Below are 16,265 nucleotides of genomic sequence, written 5' to 3' on the forward strand. Positions count from 1 at the left end.
TATGCACAGTATGTGGTACAGTTTCCACACCATTTCGCCTCGCACAACAGGTAGCAGGTTCGCTTCCGTTTTGAACAAAATTTAGCGCTTGATCTGTGTCCACATCTGAATTTAGAAGGATGGAGAGAAAATCCTGCGATTTAAAGTACACCGAGAATTTGTATATGCTGACGTTTCCGAGAACCTATCAAAAGCCATGTGTGGAGTAGTTCCCTTTCTCAAACGTTGGTCTCCCTTAATATGGAAGACGAGTTTAAGCAGAATGTTGACACTCAAGCTGAAATATTTGAAACAAGTGTAAAATTCAAATGCATCCATGCATGTGGTAAGGCAATTACGGATATGAACTGATCTCCTTTGTAAACGACATATTCCCAATATGCTGTATCCTGTGCCAACAATTTACTTCTTGTAGAAAAGCAACAATGTGCACGCGAGATATAATACAAACGTACTATGTGCACTGTCACCATACACGAAACCTAATGAAAAGTGTAAATAGGTCGCTAAGGTAAACACAACGTACACATATGTATTGTGGAAGAAGTGTACCATGCAAGTGGTGAAAATTATGTCTGACAAGGTTTCTTTCATCGAAAAATGGTGTGTGCAGCCAACATCTCTCCAACTCGCTTCTTGCTGACAAACTAAATTGTCTCCCACCGTTTTGGTGTATGTATATGTATATGGTAGACTTCCCACTGGAAAGAAGTGACAGTGACAAACTATGTTGAGTGAAATGCAAATTTCAACGCATTCTACTTAAACAAATGACGCGTGTAGCTGTACGATTAGGGGAAAATAGACTTACCGAGGTAAAAAATATTTAATTTGTACACCGTGAACAATGTTATCTTTCTGACAGCGGCCTCTTGTACTGACAATGAGTGCCTTATACAAAGCCCTTTACATTTCCAGGCCCATATACAGCCTAGTTCATTCTGCCGTCTTTAAAGAAGCTGACTATGATTCCTTCTCACCTCCGGCGGCCTTTTGTTTACGTGGTATCTTCCACACGACCTACAGATAACAACACCAGCGGCATGGAGTGAAGCTGAGAGCTGAGTAAAGAACATCACGACTAATCCTATATTGCTTAACTGGATTATCGGAAAGTGAATAGAGCTCATAGATTAACTCATATTTCTGCAGACTGTCTCTTTCAAACAATCTGGAGATGACATGAATTTCTGTTGGCCGTTGAAATACAACTCCAGCTAGGTTTAACGACGGGGGAACTTTTCCCCAGCGAGATATATATACCAGAATTTAGTCCACTCAACCTAAGTCCCAGTATTTACTGAAGCCAACAGTTCAACAAACATATCTATCATGGCATCTTTACTTGCTAAGAAACTTTTTGATGACGACTCCTTCAATTTCCGCAGCCCACTTAAGCAATGTGATGATGCAGAGGAAGACAATAGCTTTTCCCCAATGATGGATTATTTTTCAACCAAGGGAAGCTCGTCCTTTGTGGCAGAAGACGAAGATTCCAGAGATAGTGGGATAGGCCTCGACGACAGTTTTAGCAACGATGACTGTCCGCTTTCCGTTCTTAGCAGACCTTTTGTACAGCTAAATAAGGTAACAATCACCTATTTTCTTCACCTCATTTCCCAGTTACTTTACTACCTTATTCATTTTTAGTAGTCAGTTCCAGCATTTTCTGTAAAATCATTTTGGATAACAGTATTCATTGCATGATTTTCCAGTACACTGTAGCAATAAATCATAACATTTTTTACGCCGCAGGTGTGCGAAGAAGTGAAAATCCACAGCCAAAACAGTCGAAAACGAAGCCGTTCTCAAAGCGACCAGGATGATTCACCTGTGCAGAAGAGAAAGAGACCCGACGCCATTCCCGAGCCAAGCAAATGTCCACTCAGGCTGTCCAATCTCCATTCGGAACATGAAATTAAAACTGCCCTGGACAGAGGTAATTATCAAATCTCAGCTGAATTTTACTCATATATTTGTAATAAACATTACAACCGCCAGTAAGCCTAAATGAAATCTGTCTAGTATATTTGTAAACGTATGCACGTTCATTTCTCCTCGGCAGTGTCGGAAAATCCAGACCTGATCAGTGACGGCAGCGTGGCCTACTGTCTGCCAACTGTTCCAGGCAAGCATCAAGATCTCAAGTCCATCACGCCGGAAACTTTGGCGCGGCTTCAAAAGCACGAGTTTGATGACATAGTAGACGAATTCCTCATTGTGGACTGCAGATATCCCTATGAGTTTCAAGGCGGCCACATCAAAGGAGCTGTCAACTATTACACCAAGGACAGTATTGTGGAAAACCTTATTTCCAAACCAGTCATTACCAGGAGTAGTGCAACGAAAAGAAGCATTCTAATATTTCACTGTGAATTTTCATCCCAAAGAGGTCCAAAAATGTCTCGATTTTTAAGGAGCCAAGACAGACAGATGAACAAGGATCGATATCCGCAGCTGTGTTATCCTGAGATTTACTTACTTCACGGCGGATACAAAAACTTCTTTGAGAAAGAAAAGGTAGGCGCATAAGCATTTTGTTGATATAGGCTTTTGGTAACCAGCAAGACTATATGCAAAAGTAATCACCAGAAACTTTGAGTCCGTGTACTTGGTATTATGCTCAGGCACAATTCAGTGATGTTGTTTATTTTTTTCTTTCTAGGAGCTCTGCACGCCACAGACCTATCTGCCGATGCACCATGAAGATTTCAAGAAGGACATGCGAACATTTCGTTGCCAGTCTAAGAGCTGGGCTGGGGAAAAGAAGAGTCGTTCAGCGTTGAGATTATTCCTTTAGGCGTGAAAGTCAGCCATTTCTTATGTTTAAAGGTGGATGTTGACCTCATTCAGTTTAAAAATACATCTGTTTTGTTTTTTACCTGGAATTTCTACTGATTCGTGTACATATGATCTGTTTGAAATCCTCTCATCTTTGTTTTCTTTCTTTACATATTATCCCAGTGCTGTCGTTTGTGTACGAATCAAATATATGTGCGCCAATAAATGATCCACGTTGAATATTATCTCAGTTTTCTTCCTAGTTTCTGCCATGATGTGGCGTGCGCTATTTGCAAGATAACATGACTGTTACATCGTAAACATAAACCTTGAAAAGTTGCGCATGAAACGTAACATTACACAAAGGAAACATTCGAAACTGATATCTAGTGCTGTTGACTTAAACCCTTATTGGACAAACTGCACTGCCATGCCCGGAGCCCAACCCCAAGCTTACTTTAAGTGGCAGTTGTACATAGTGCTTGAAAGGTACGAGTAACGCTTGACACTCATAATGAAAATTATTGCTTGATGAAACAACATGAGATTCTCACGCAGTCGAGTACCAATGATTATGCACAGTATGTGGTACAGTTTCCACACCATTTCGCCTCGCACAATAGGTAGCAGGTTCGCTTCCGTTTTGAACAAAATTTAGCGCTTGATCTGTGTCCACATCTGAATTTAGAAGGATGGAGAGAAAATCCTGCGATTTAAAGTACACCGAGAATTTGTATATGCTGACGTTTCCGAGAATCTATCAAAAGCCATGTGTGGAGTAGTTCCCTTTCTCAAACGTTGGTCTCCCTTAATATGGAAGACGAGTTTAAGCAGAATGTAGACACTCAAGTGAAATATTTGAAACAAGTGTAAAATTCAAATGCATCCATGCATGTGGTAAGGCAATTACGGATATGAACTGATCTCCTTTGTAAACGACATATTACAGATATGAAGTGATCCTCGTTGTGAACGGCATATTATCAATATGCTGTATCCTGTGTGCAGGGTTTACTTGAGCAAGGGGTCAAGAGACATTATACACGGGGCATGTGATGCAATATAGTCGAATTCGGTAAATTGTGAATACAGGGCAAATGACGATTTTGCTATGCCCACACATGAATGTATTTGCACAAGACCCGCGTAGCACATACATGAATGTATTTGTTTAAGACTCAAGCAAACCGAAAAGAATTGTCCTAAACATCCGTGAAAAGATAGAAAACACTTTTCATCGGAAAATAATTTTTAGCAAGGGGATGGCTGCTCGGAGTTATAGAAATATAAAACAAATAATAATGTAAAACGTTATGTGACAGGTATATCTCTCGCGCAAGCTACATGTATGTTTCTCTGCATGTGTTGAGGGTCGCCTGAGCCATCAGGGTTTTTAAGTATTTCCGTGCTTTCCATATATAAATCCCCCCCCCCCCACAAAAAACATTAATATTTAGGACGAAATGTTAGGCTGAAATATTAAAACAACAGCGAAATTTGAACGGAGCCAAAGATGTAGCAAAAAAAATATATATATATATATATATATATATATATATATATATATATATATATATATATATATATATATATATATACATATATGAAGCAATTCGTGTGGCGAAAGCACCATGTGGCCCGTTACGAGATATAATATAACTGTATTTTGTGGATTATGACACACAAGGCAAGCAACAATTTTACTGTGCACATGCATGAAAGTATTACTACAACACACATGCAGTCGAAAAATAAGTTTCCTGCAAGCCGTGAAAAGAGGCAGATGCTGACACAAGTACACAAAACACTATGTCGTTTTCATTGCAGAAGAGTTTTTGATAAAGAGTTGAGAGTTTCGAAAGTATAAAGCACGTAATAAATGAACTATAGCTGAAAGGCAGACGAGTCCCTTGAGCAATTTACCTGTAAGTGCAGCCTGTACTTTCTCTATATGTACCAAGCTTCTAGGGTGCCGTCAGTGTTTTAAGCGATTCTGTGGTTTCCATAGATTATCTACACGCTACCAATCAAAAGTGTTAAGTGATCCCTAAACGAAACAAAATATTCCCAAAATATTGGTGTAAGTGGTCTAAATTAAGCCTAAGAATGTTTTGATAGAGAAAAGGTGGCGTGTGCAGCCTATGTCTTTCAAAGCCGTTTGTTCGTGACAAAGTCAGCCGTCTCTTAATATTTTCGGTCTATGCACGTGTTTGTAACGGAGACTTGTACCTCTATGAGAATGGCAATCTAAATAGAAATGTTCTGTTTAAGATAAGACATTGGTCACTTAATTGGGAGGAAATAGTATAATATTTTGTAATAAAACATTAATAACTAAATTATTAAAGTGAACATTTTTAATTATTAAACCTTGCCCATAATGCTGGTCGCCGTCGTATAAGTGAAATATTCTTGAGTACGGCGTAAAACACCAATAATAAATAAATTAAACCTTGCGCTGGTATTATGTTTATGTGTTGTGTAGTACCACATGCCCGATGATTGTACTATACGTGTAGGGTACATAAGGAAGGTCAAGGTTGGAAAAAAGGGTTCGCCGATTTGAGAAATAAAGCCTTGCTCCGTTGGTTTTACACCCATTTGTACTTCATGGTTTCCTATGAGTCTCACGCCGTCAGTAGTGGACAGATGTGGACAGAATGCGTCCATACGTTCCACATCACCTACGTCATTCTGTGGGATAGAATAGACAGAATACAATGGCAGTGGAAGACGTCACACACACGTCCATGTAAAGTTGGGGACTTTGACACCAAAGAAGTTCACCAATATTAAGACTGTGATTTGTATTCAGTCACCTTATCAAAGACAGTCTGCTAGTAGTCAAATACATGACCCGTGTATGGCATCTCGTGACTCAATGCACACATTAACCTTGATCATCTTTCATCCCATCAACTTCAACAGGTCGTTCACTGTCACTTTTCGCATTTCGATTCCGTGACAGCCAACTGTTTGTCCCTTCACAACAGGTATCACTATGTAAGTACATCTTCTCCGCTTGACACCACAAATGATGTTTGCAACTGATGTGCTTAAACGTGAACATCAACTGATCCCGGTCGTACTTGAGAGTGCCTCGTCTAACACATGCGCTGCATATGTAGACGACGAGCAACATTCAACGATAAATATACCTTTATTGACTATCCATCAGGACATCATGCAAGCTGTCGGATGGGCCGAACCCTGCTAGTGTGGATTTCAAGCTCTCCTCCAAGACAAGCTCCTTCTCCACCATGGCGTTACCTTAGAATTAGGCCATCCCTAAAACAGTACCATCAAAAAAATAATTTTAATTAATTTTAACATAAAGTCTGTTGTCTGAGTGATGCTAAAATGTATTCTGCTACTGCAGCAGTGTTCTGTTAAATGTAACTCATGTATTCCATTAATTCAAAATAACAGATTCTATTAAACTAACATGATATTATGCTGAGTATGACACAGTATTATGTTATAATAACAGAATACATTCTAGCATCACTCAGACAACAAATTTTCTGTCAAAATTAACAGATTAATTTTTTGAGTGCAACAAGACTCCTGGTGCTGAGACAGCCATCCATGAACTAGAGGCAGAGCCGTGTCGTGGATCACCTCAGGGTGGTCGTCTTACGTTCCTTCCTCCGGGTTAAATTCCAAAAAGTGATCCAGACATTATATGACCCAGGAGCCCCTCACCAATGCGCTCCCTGTGAGTTCAAGTCCAGCTCATGCTGGCTTTCTCTCCAGCCTTAAATGGGAAGGTCTTCCAGCAACCTGCTGATGGTCGTGGATTTCGCCCAGGCTGTGTCCGGTTTCCTCCCACCATAATGCTGGCCGCCGTCGTACAAGTGAAATATTCTTGAGTACGGCGTAAAACACCAATCAAATAAACAAATAAATCCAGACATTATAAGTATACGACGTTCCCAGCGAACAGCCAAACACAAACACAGCAACAAATCTGTGTCCCAAAGATACCTTGCCCACCTCTATATATATATATATATATATATATATATATATATATATATATATATATATATATATATATATATATATATATATATATATATATATCCGTTGAAGACCAGGTGTATTTGAACGCCGACCAGTACAAACACCGCCCTCTTGACCTCCACAATATCGTGTCTGTCGGTGGTAGGTCAGTGAGATTCAGGCGCCATTCAGACGACAGCGCGAGATTTGGTGAATATTAACTCGCCATTCGAATGGGCGAGATCAGGTTAAAATGCTTCCGTCCCGACTGAATGTGGTCTAAATCTCGCGTGCATTTCGCACTGTCGGCTAAATATCGTCCAAATGCCGCGATGTCGCCTGCATGTCGCTCTTGAGACTTCTCGAGTTATTACTGCAAAAAGTAGTGTGTCAAGGTTATTCCACAAAACGCCTTCACTCCAAGTTTCTTAAGTTTTACAACGACAGTTTGACGAGGATTGAACGAGAGAGGCGATATTCACTCGACAACGGGAGATTCTGGTGAGGACGCGAAATTCCAACGCGATTCTCGACCTAATTTTAGCTGGAATCTCGACTGAATCTCGCTCTGTCATCTGAAGGTAACTGGAATCTAGTCTAAATTTCGCACTGTCGTTCGAATATCGCTGTTCTTGTTTTGTGGTAAATGTATAAGCGAGCATGGTCACAACCAATAAGAAGTGTTATAGTCTAGAAGGTTGTAACTGAAAGTAATAATTATAGAATAATCTGTTTGGACAAAACTTCTACATGTATTCTATATAGAATGAAGTCCTTGATCCAGCTTTCTCCAACACTCGCTTTACCACTAGATACAAGTTGGCAGAAGCCTTGCACAAAGCCAGGTGAAGAATCAGGTTTATTGAAGAATATCGATTACAGCTCCGAGCAGTATAGGCATATGGATATATATGGACATTTGATATTGATTCGATGCAGGGATTCGACATTGATCGGATATTGATATGGTGACACTGGTATGACATAGGCTAGGTCATTCGCGATCGTGTGTGAAGACAGAGCCATACAGGTATCTTTTTCACATGGTGGTCGATCCCTTATGGTTCCTTATAGTTGCTTCTGAGATCTTTTTGGTAGATTGTTAGTGTAGATATCGCAGTGATCGAGACATTTGATTTGTAGATCGGGCATTTTTTCTAGGCTTACGCCTGAATTGTGTCAAACCCTGCACGGGCTGCAGGCTTGGGCCAGGCAGTTCGACCGGTTCAGCTGTTTCTCCCCCAATTCCCCCTTACATCTCTGGGTCCCAGTTTTTGATCGCTGTGTTTGTACAGGCGTTGGTCCGTGGAAGTAGGCATTGTTCCCAACCCCACTTTTTCTTTTTTTTTATCAGTTTTTGATACCAGTGCTTTGTACAGGCATCGGCCTGTTATGAAGTCTGTCCCCAAGCCACCTTTTCTGCATATCTCTGGGTCAATTATTTTGACCTGCAGTATATGCGCCTGGCCACATCCTTGTATGTGTACATGTACATGGGCACACGGATATAGATATACCTACATCGTATACCTATAATCTAGTGGAAATACCATTTGCTAGTTTATAATATAGTTTACATTAGTATATATATATACATATTGTGAGCCATAGTTGTCTATACTTTAGGTGTAGACTGTATTACTCTATTAGAGTAGTAAATCCTGTATTGCAAGGTGACTCAGCACCATTAACAAGAGCATCTTTCTGTCTCTCCTTCTTAGAGTCGCTCCTAGGGATCCCTTATTCTAAATAACAGTCTTTTGTAATAACCTATTGTCTGGTGCACTTGCACCTAATCACCGGCCTAGCCGGGTTTCAGGTCGCGCCATGGGCGACTCCAGCCAAGCCATGGAGGTGGTGGCTTGTCAGATCGTCAGGGAAAAGAACGCGCGATTTTTCCGCCGAACGTAAAGACGAAAAGAAGTCTAGGCCAACTATAAGATCTTCAGGTACGAATACCAAACTTAACGTCGTGATTACCTCCCTTGGTGGCCTCCCGGTTTCGGATTGGAACCCAGTTAAATTTGGCCAAAGTCTACATCAGGCCATTGGTAAAGTAAAATTTGTGAAGAAAACAAACAACAGAGATATGTTAGTTACCTGTGCTTCCCAGGACCAAGTAAAAAAATCATTGGCCCTCTCTACCCTTATGGGGAGAGACATTACTTGCAAGCTTCAGTCTAGTCAGAATATTTCTCGTGGGGTCATTTATGGGTTGGGTGAAGAAATTATTGAAGAAGAAGTTCTTGAAGCTCTGAAAAAATATAAAGTTGCCAAAGTGAAAAGATTATTAAAGGAGAGGGATAATATTCCTACTAAATGTTTTCTATTATATTTTGATGCTGATAAATTACCAGAAGAAGTCACCTTAGGATCTGAATTATTTACAGTGAAAACATATATACCTTCAGTAATTCGTTGTTTCAAATGTCAATCCTTCAGCCATGTTGCAGCAGAATGCAGAGGGAAGCAAAAATGTTCCAGGTGTGGAGGGCATCACGAATACGACTAGCGCTATAGTTATAACAGTGCAGCATATCTGCGCTGCCAAGCACGCAAAACCGTTAGTAAGGCCCAGTATGTTCGCGTAACCCAGAAAATCTCTTTTGCGCAGGCACTAAAGCAAGTAAAGGAAGATGCGAAGAAAGCTTCCCCAGAATCAGACACAGAACGGGCCCTGCTTGAAGGTCCCCCATATGAGACACCCACTCCAGACCCCTACACTATTGTACAAACCCTATCCCAGCCGTTATCTCAGCCCAGAACTCAGCCAACACCTATCCCCGTTAAGTCCGTAAAACCTACAGTTAAAAGTGTATCTACCCAAACCTATGTTTCTGCAGGTACCCGGTCGGAAGACCCGCCCGCCCCAATAGTGTCCAAGATAATTGTCATTTTTACCCCAATTTTACTTAGGATCTGCGCTACTGAGGACCCAGTTAAACTGGTTGAATTTGTTAATGAGGTCACCAAAGAGCAACTGGGATCGGAACAGCTGGACGTCAATCGATTCATGATTAAAATTCCCAACCCCCAAGACTGACGATGAAGAAAGTTCATAAGATCGATTATTCCCCTGTATAACATATATTTCTTTCTGCCCCTATTCAAAATGCCTTTAAATATTTTACATTCCAACATAAATAGTATAGTGTCCCATGGACAGGAGTTCAAGTTTTATTTATCAAATGTTACACCTGCTCCTGATGTTGTTTGTATACAGGAAACTTTTTTAAAGGCACATCTGAAGTTTACCTATCTGGGCTACTATATATCTAGGGAGAATCGTTAGGGGGAAAGGGTGGGTTGGCTATGTTTTTAAGGGAAGGATTATGCTACTCTGAAATTAAATTCCCTGAGTTCATATCTGTTGAATGCCAGGGGTTTAATATATCTGATCGTAATGGCCGTTCTATTTCAGTAGTTAATCTATACAACCCGTGTAAAAAGCTCTTTATTTCACATTTTGAAAGGCTTGTTGCGTCCTGTCAGAAGTCTTATATTATATGCGGGGATTTTAATGTTCATAATGTCATATGGGTGGGGTAAGTACAGATCTAAATGGTAGGGTTGTAAATTCCTTTATCCAAGATAATGATTCAGTAATTTTAAATGATGGCACGGGTACCCGTCTAGACCCTCGTACCTCAAAGTTATCTGTTTTGGATTTAATCATTGTACCCCTGACCTTGCCTTACAGTTCGACTGGTCTGTGGATTTGTCCTCTCCCTGTGGGAGCGATCATTACCGTGTTCATGCTAGATGTAGTTTTACCCCTCATGTCAATGATACTGCCCGGCGTCCTAGGTGGAAAGTTGAGAAAGCAGACTGGTATCTCTACAAGTATGAATGTGGGAAATCATTTGACAATATTGACATTATTAATGATGGTATTGATATATTCCATGACAATGCAATTAAGGTTATATCTGTCGCAGCTAACAACTCTTTAAATAGATCGTCGGGAAATATACCCTCTAAAATGCCAGTCCCCTGGTGGACAGATGCCTGCTCTGCCGCTATTAAGGAGCGTAAACGTTTAAAAAATCGTGCTCGTCGCTTTCGAATGTATGATGATATTATTTTGTTTAAGCAGGCGAAAGCCGTCGCCCAACGTGTTATTAAAGCAGCCCAGAAGGATTACTGGCGACAATTTTGTTCTAACTTAAATTCCCGTACTTCTATTAAACAGGTCTGGGCACAGGTCAACGCTATAAATGGGAAGGGTAAAGCTGGGAGTATACCCACTATTGTATCAGATGGTGTTAACCATGCTACTAACACAGACAAGGCCAATATATTAGCCTACAATTTCTCATTTGTTTCTAGTTCAAAGAATTATAATCCTGACTTTATTCCCCGTAAAACTGAAATGGAGAAGATAAATCCTTTTGATAATATCCAGTTTGATGAAATACCTATAAATGATAATTTCTCTCTATCTGAATTAAAACAGTCTATTTCAACAGCATCAGATTCATCTCCTGGCGAGGATGGAATTTCGTATTCTATGATCCATAACCTACCAGATAAATGCCTAAATGTACTTTTGTTACTTTACAATACTATATGGAATAATATGAGATTGCCTGTTACCTGGAAGAGGGCTGTTGTCGTACCCATCCCTAAGCCTGGAAAAGATCATTCTGTACCTACTTCATATCGGCCTATTGCCCTAACGTCTATCTTGTGTAAGGTTATGGAAAGAATGATTAATTCTAGGCTTAATTGGTATTTAAATAAAAATAATTTATTTTCCCATGTACAGAGTGGATTCAGACATGGCCGTTCGACGGCCGACCATGTAATTACCCTGGAAACAGCAGTAAAGAATGCACTAATGAATAAGGACTACCTATTTGCAGTTTTTCTGGATATCGAAAAAGCCTATGACATAGTTTGGCGTACTGGGGTTTTGTTCAAAATGGAAAGTATGGGTATTGGTGGGAAAATGTTGGAGTGGAAAAAAGATTTTCTAACGGGGCGGTTTATTAAAGTACGGGTGGGTAGGGATTACTCCCGATCGGTTGCTGTGGAGAACAGTGTGCCCCAGGGGAGTGTTTTGTCACCCACGTTATTCAATACTATGATAAATGATTTACCTGAGGCAATATCACCTACACTTAACTCCACTCTGTTTGCAGATGACAAATCTATGTGGTACCAATCAAAGAGCCTTAAACTCTGCACGAAACGTATTCAAGAGGGACTAAATGATATAATGAAATGGGGTTTATTGTGGGGTTTTAAATTCTCATCTGCCTAGACAGAAGCAGTTATATTTACTCGTAAAGCCGTTAAAGATGTTGTCATAACCTTAAATAATGTTGATGTCAAAATATCTACTTCCTTCAAATATCTAGGGGTAATTTTTGACGAGCGGTTAATCTGGTCAAAACATATTGAGTATATTATCACGAAATGTCAGAAGGTATTGCATTTAATGCGTTGTGTTTCAGGGAAATCCTGGGGAGCTGATAGAAGATGTCTGTTATTATTATATAAATCATTAATCCGTTCTCATCTTGATTACCGTTGTGAGGCATACGATTCTGCCTGTAACAAGTTGAAGTATAAACTCGATTCTGTTCAGTGCGCAGCCCTGGGGGTGTGTACAGGAGGCATAAAGTCCACACCACTGACTGTTTTCCAAGTTTTTTGTAATGAGTGGCCTTTGTACATTTGTAGGCGTCTGCGTACTCTTAAATTTACTCTCAAACCACAACCTGATATGAACAATTCTGCCTCAGTTCTTTTGAAACCTTCGTATTGTGATGTTCTATATCATGATGCCAATACTTACATGTTGCCCTTCAGCTTGAGATCTAAAGAAGTACTCCATCATTTTTTCCCTGATGGTATCAATGTACAACCTTCCTTTACACCGGATTTCCCCCCATGGCAATTACATAACCCACCTATATCTTTAGAATTAATAATAGAATTTAAAAATCTGATACCTCTTCCTTATCTCTACTGATCGTTAAGTAACTGGTCGGAATATATGCAAGTGTATACAGATGCGTCTAAATGCCCGGAAAATAATCATGTTGCCATTTCTTTCTGTGTTCCAGAAATACATTATTCTAAATCAGCCAGAATGTCCAATTTCGCATCTGTATTTACAGCTGAATTTACAGCTATTATTTGCTGTCTCCACTTTCTTATAGATCTTAAACCTACCCGTTCTGTTATTTTCACAGATTCTTTGTCTTCATTACAGGCTATTATAAATTACTCCTGGACAAAGTCCTCGTCCCTTATCTATGAAATACTGCATTTATGCACTTTACTGTATTATGAAGGTCTCTCTGTTTCATTTGAATGGGTGCCAGCTCATATCGGTGCTCCCGGTAATGAACTGGCTGACTCCTTGGCCAAGCAAGTTCTTTGTAGTTCTGAAATCTCTCACCATGTCTGTTTATCTATTGATGAAGCATTAAGCTCTATTATGCCTGATTTCCGTGATTTATTTCAGAGAGACTGGACCGACTCTGATAAGGGCAGGTTCTTTTTCATGCTTAATCCGTTAATTCCCCCTAGTTACAGTCTTGATTTGAATCGTCGTCATGATGAAATTCTTGTATTTAAATTATTATCTGGGCATTTCCCTACAAATTCTTACTTACATCGTATTCATTCACATGATTCGGGTCTCTGTGAGGAGTGCCTTGTAGAGGACTCCATACCTCACCTTTTACTCCATTGTTCCCGCCATACTGATGCTCGACTCGTTTTATATCATGATTTGCGTCGTCTTGGCATTCGTAACTTTAATGAACACACCATTCTCAATCCTTTGGAAAACCACAATAAAGTTTTTCATGCAGTTGCCAACTTTCTTACCCAATGTCACAGATTCTAATATCTTGATACCTTCATTCTGCAGATAAGGGGAGATAAATTAGGCGTGTGTGTGACCTGTTGTCTCTCTTGACTGGTGTTTGAGAATGGTACCTGTGTAATTCTTGGTAAGCATACCTATTGATTTTACGCAGTTGCCTATTCTTTGACTTGAGGTATGTGTGTGTATATATGTATGTGTGTATATATATGTAGGTGTATATGTGTATGTATATGTATGTATATCTTGATAAATATATTTTTTTAGGAAGTTGTTTTTCGAGTGTAGTTGTTTTATATGCATGTTTAAGCCCTGAGCGACACTTTTACTCTGTCTTCAATGCTTTTATCTATACTGTCTCTCAGACCAATTGCTATTTATCTACCTATATCTTCCCCCATGTGTATAATAACATGGCGCTACATACTAATACCCCAGCCTTTCCCCTCAACTATCTGCATAACAATATTCAGCCACCTTCCACTCCATCCTGAATTCCGATATCTTGAGTGCTGATGGACGAGCCTTTAAATACATTGGGATAACAAATACTGTTTTTTGCCAGGCATGTGTGTGTGCACTGCATACCTTGCGTGTTTCATGCATGTGTGTACATAGGCCTATACATGTCTGATAATACTGTTGTTCATATATCTAAGTCGTGGAACACTTAAGTCAGATGGTATTGTTTTCAGTTACGTTTCTATTTGAAACGATACTTTGATATCACCTTTTCCCCTCTTTGAATATAGATATGTGCACTTTGTGTATTGTATATATTTATATATTGTTTTTCACCCAGCTATATATACACCTACTCTGTGTAGTGTGTATATTTACATATTGTGTTTTGCCCAACTATGGATATATACATGCACGTACACGGTATTGTATATATTTATATAATAGTTTTGATACCCTGTCCCAGTTTTTCCCTACACTCAATACATGTTTGGTATGTTACATACACATACATGTACATGAGTGTGGGCTTTTTATATTACCCAAGTCAACTGTTGAACTGGTTTTTTCTTACCTTAACACATAGCTCAACTACATATATTAGTAGAAATTGAGTCAATCTAATAAATCTCAAGTCTAACCTAATCACTTTAACTAGTTTCTCTAAAGTGTAAATTCAGTACATTAGCTACAATACCCCAACAATATTCCATCCTGATACCTGAAAAGATTTCAGAGACAACTTAAAATTTAGGAACTGTGGCGTAAATCGTTCCCTGGAACGGGTAAACACCACGTTAAACTTCTAATACCCGCACCCTCCCCCCCCCCCCCCCCCCAACACACACACACACAGCTCCGAGTACCTACATGTACATGGTAAGGCAGAGCCTAAACAACATCGAAAGGTCGATCATGTCAGTCTTTCATTGAAAACGAATGCAGTGTACATACAAAGCGACACACGGGGAGCAGAGCAGTATGCACCCATTAATTATAAAACATTGTTAGAAATCTCAAAGGACACAACGAGGTCAGGTGAAACGTGTGTATAAAAGGCTACACCATAGGCCTAATACACATATAGTGCATGCTGTGGAATGGAATATCAAAAATTGTAGATCGAGAGAGGTGTAATTCAACGGCCTGCTCGACTGGTACTTTAAATCGCTAAATTTGTTCGTCGATAGTGGACCCAGTCATCGTCCGGTTGTTTATACAAACTAGCAGAAATCAAAGTCCACACGAATGGAAGTAATTGTGGTGGAATAAACGGACGTGATCTTTGGATATTGCTACTTTTGAGCGTGATTCTGCTTTGCTTCGGCTTTCTACGTGTACGTAATGTTTTGCGAAGTATCACGTGATCGTGCTATATCAATGTCTTATTAGGAACCTGAATTTGTGGAAAGCCTTAAAGTATGATGACAGAAGGGATGGAGGGATGGAGCTACGCTGTGGTGGCCTCGTCCTTTGATCACTGCGTCGCATTTTCAGTTCATGTCCCGTTAGGCAGAAGGCGATGCCATCACTCCATCCCCACTGGAATAGTCCATCAGAGAAAGGAAATTAAATGTTTCGTTTTAATGATGGCTTAGAGGTGCATTTGCCCTTCCACCAGTTATACAAAAGTCGAAACAGCGGTAGAGCATGCAAGCTGGCTATAGAGGAATGCTTCGAAGAGTTCCATCACATTCCCCTAAATGGGATAAAAAGCGATGGCCTTTCTAATCGGCATCACGCATTATTTATTTATTTGATTGGTGTTTTACGCCGTACTAAAGAATACACATGTATTTCACTTATATGACGGCGGCATCATACATTATAGCGTATATAAAAAGAAAGGCAGTGTAGTTGCAGTGTCTACATATTTCAGAAAATTTCATATCAAGAGCTTGCATATCTGATAATAAATGAAAAAGTTATGACTGAGTTCATTATATTCTGGAACCGAATTCCGTCTGTTTTACCACTGTGGCAAGCTTTGTATGGCGTATATGGTTAGCTCCCTTGTCAGCTACACTGGATATATAATATATTCTACCTCCATGGTCATGTTAAAGTAGAATATATATTCAGGGCTGCAGTTTTGTTAAACAATGCTCTGCATGGTAGGGTTATAAAAATAATAAGTAACCTTTTCACAGAAATGTATTTTTCAGTATAAGAG

General features: G+C 39.7%; 1 protein-coding gene across 1 annotated transcript; it reads left to right on the top strand.

The window, feature by feature from the left end:
* Positions 1-1,332: 1,332 nt before the first annotated feature.
* Positions 1,333-2,800, top strand: LOC135467503 (M-phase inducer phosphatase 1-like). Its single transcript, XM_064745276.1, has 4 exons — positions 1,333-1,587; positions 1,756-1,939; positions 2,066-2,520; positions 2,666-2,800. The coding sequence occupies exons 1-4, from the start codon at positions 1,333-1,335 to the stop codon at positions 2,798-2,800; spliced, it is 1,029 nt and encodes a 342-aa protein (XP_064601346.1).
* Positions 2,801-16,265: the final 13,465 nt, after the last annotated feature.

Source organism: Liolophura sinensis, chromosome 6 (genome assembly GCF_032854445.1).
Source record: "Liolophura sinensis isolate JHLJ2023 chromosome 6, CUHK_Ljap_v2, whole genome shotgun sequence".
Taxonomy (NCBI): Eukaryota; Metazoa; Mollusca; class Polyplacophora; order Chitonida; family Chitonidae; genus Liolophura; species Liolophura sinensis.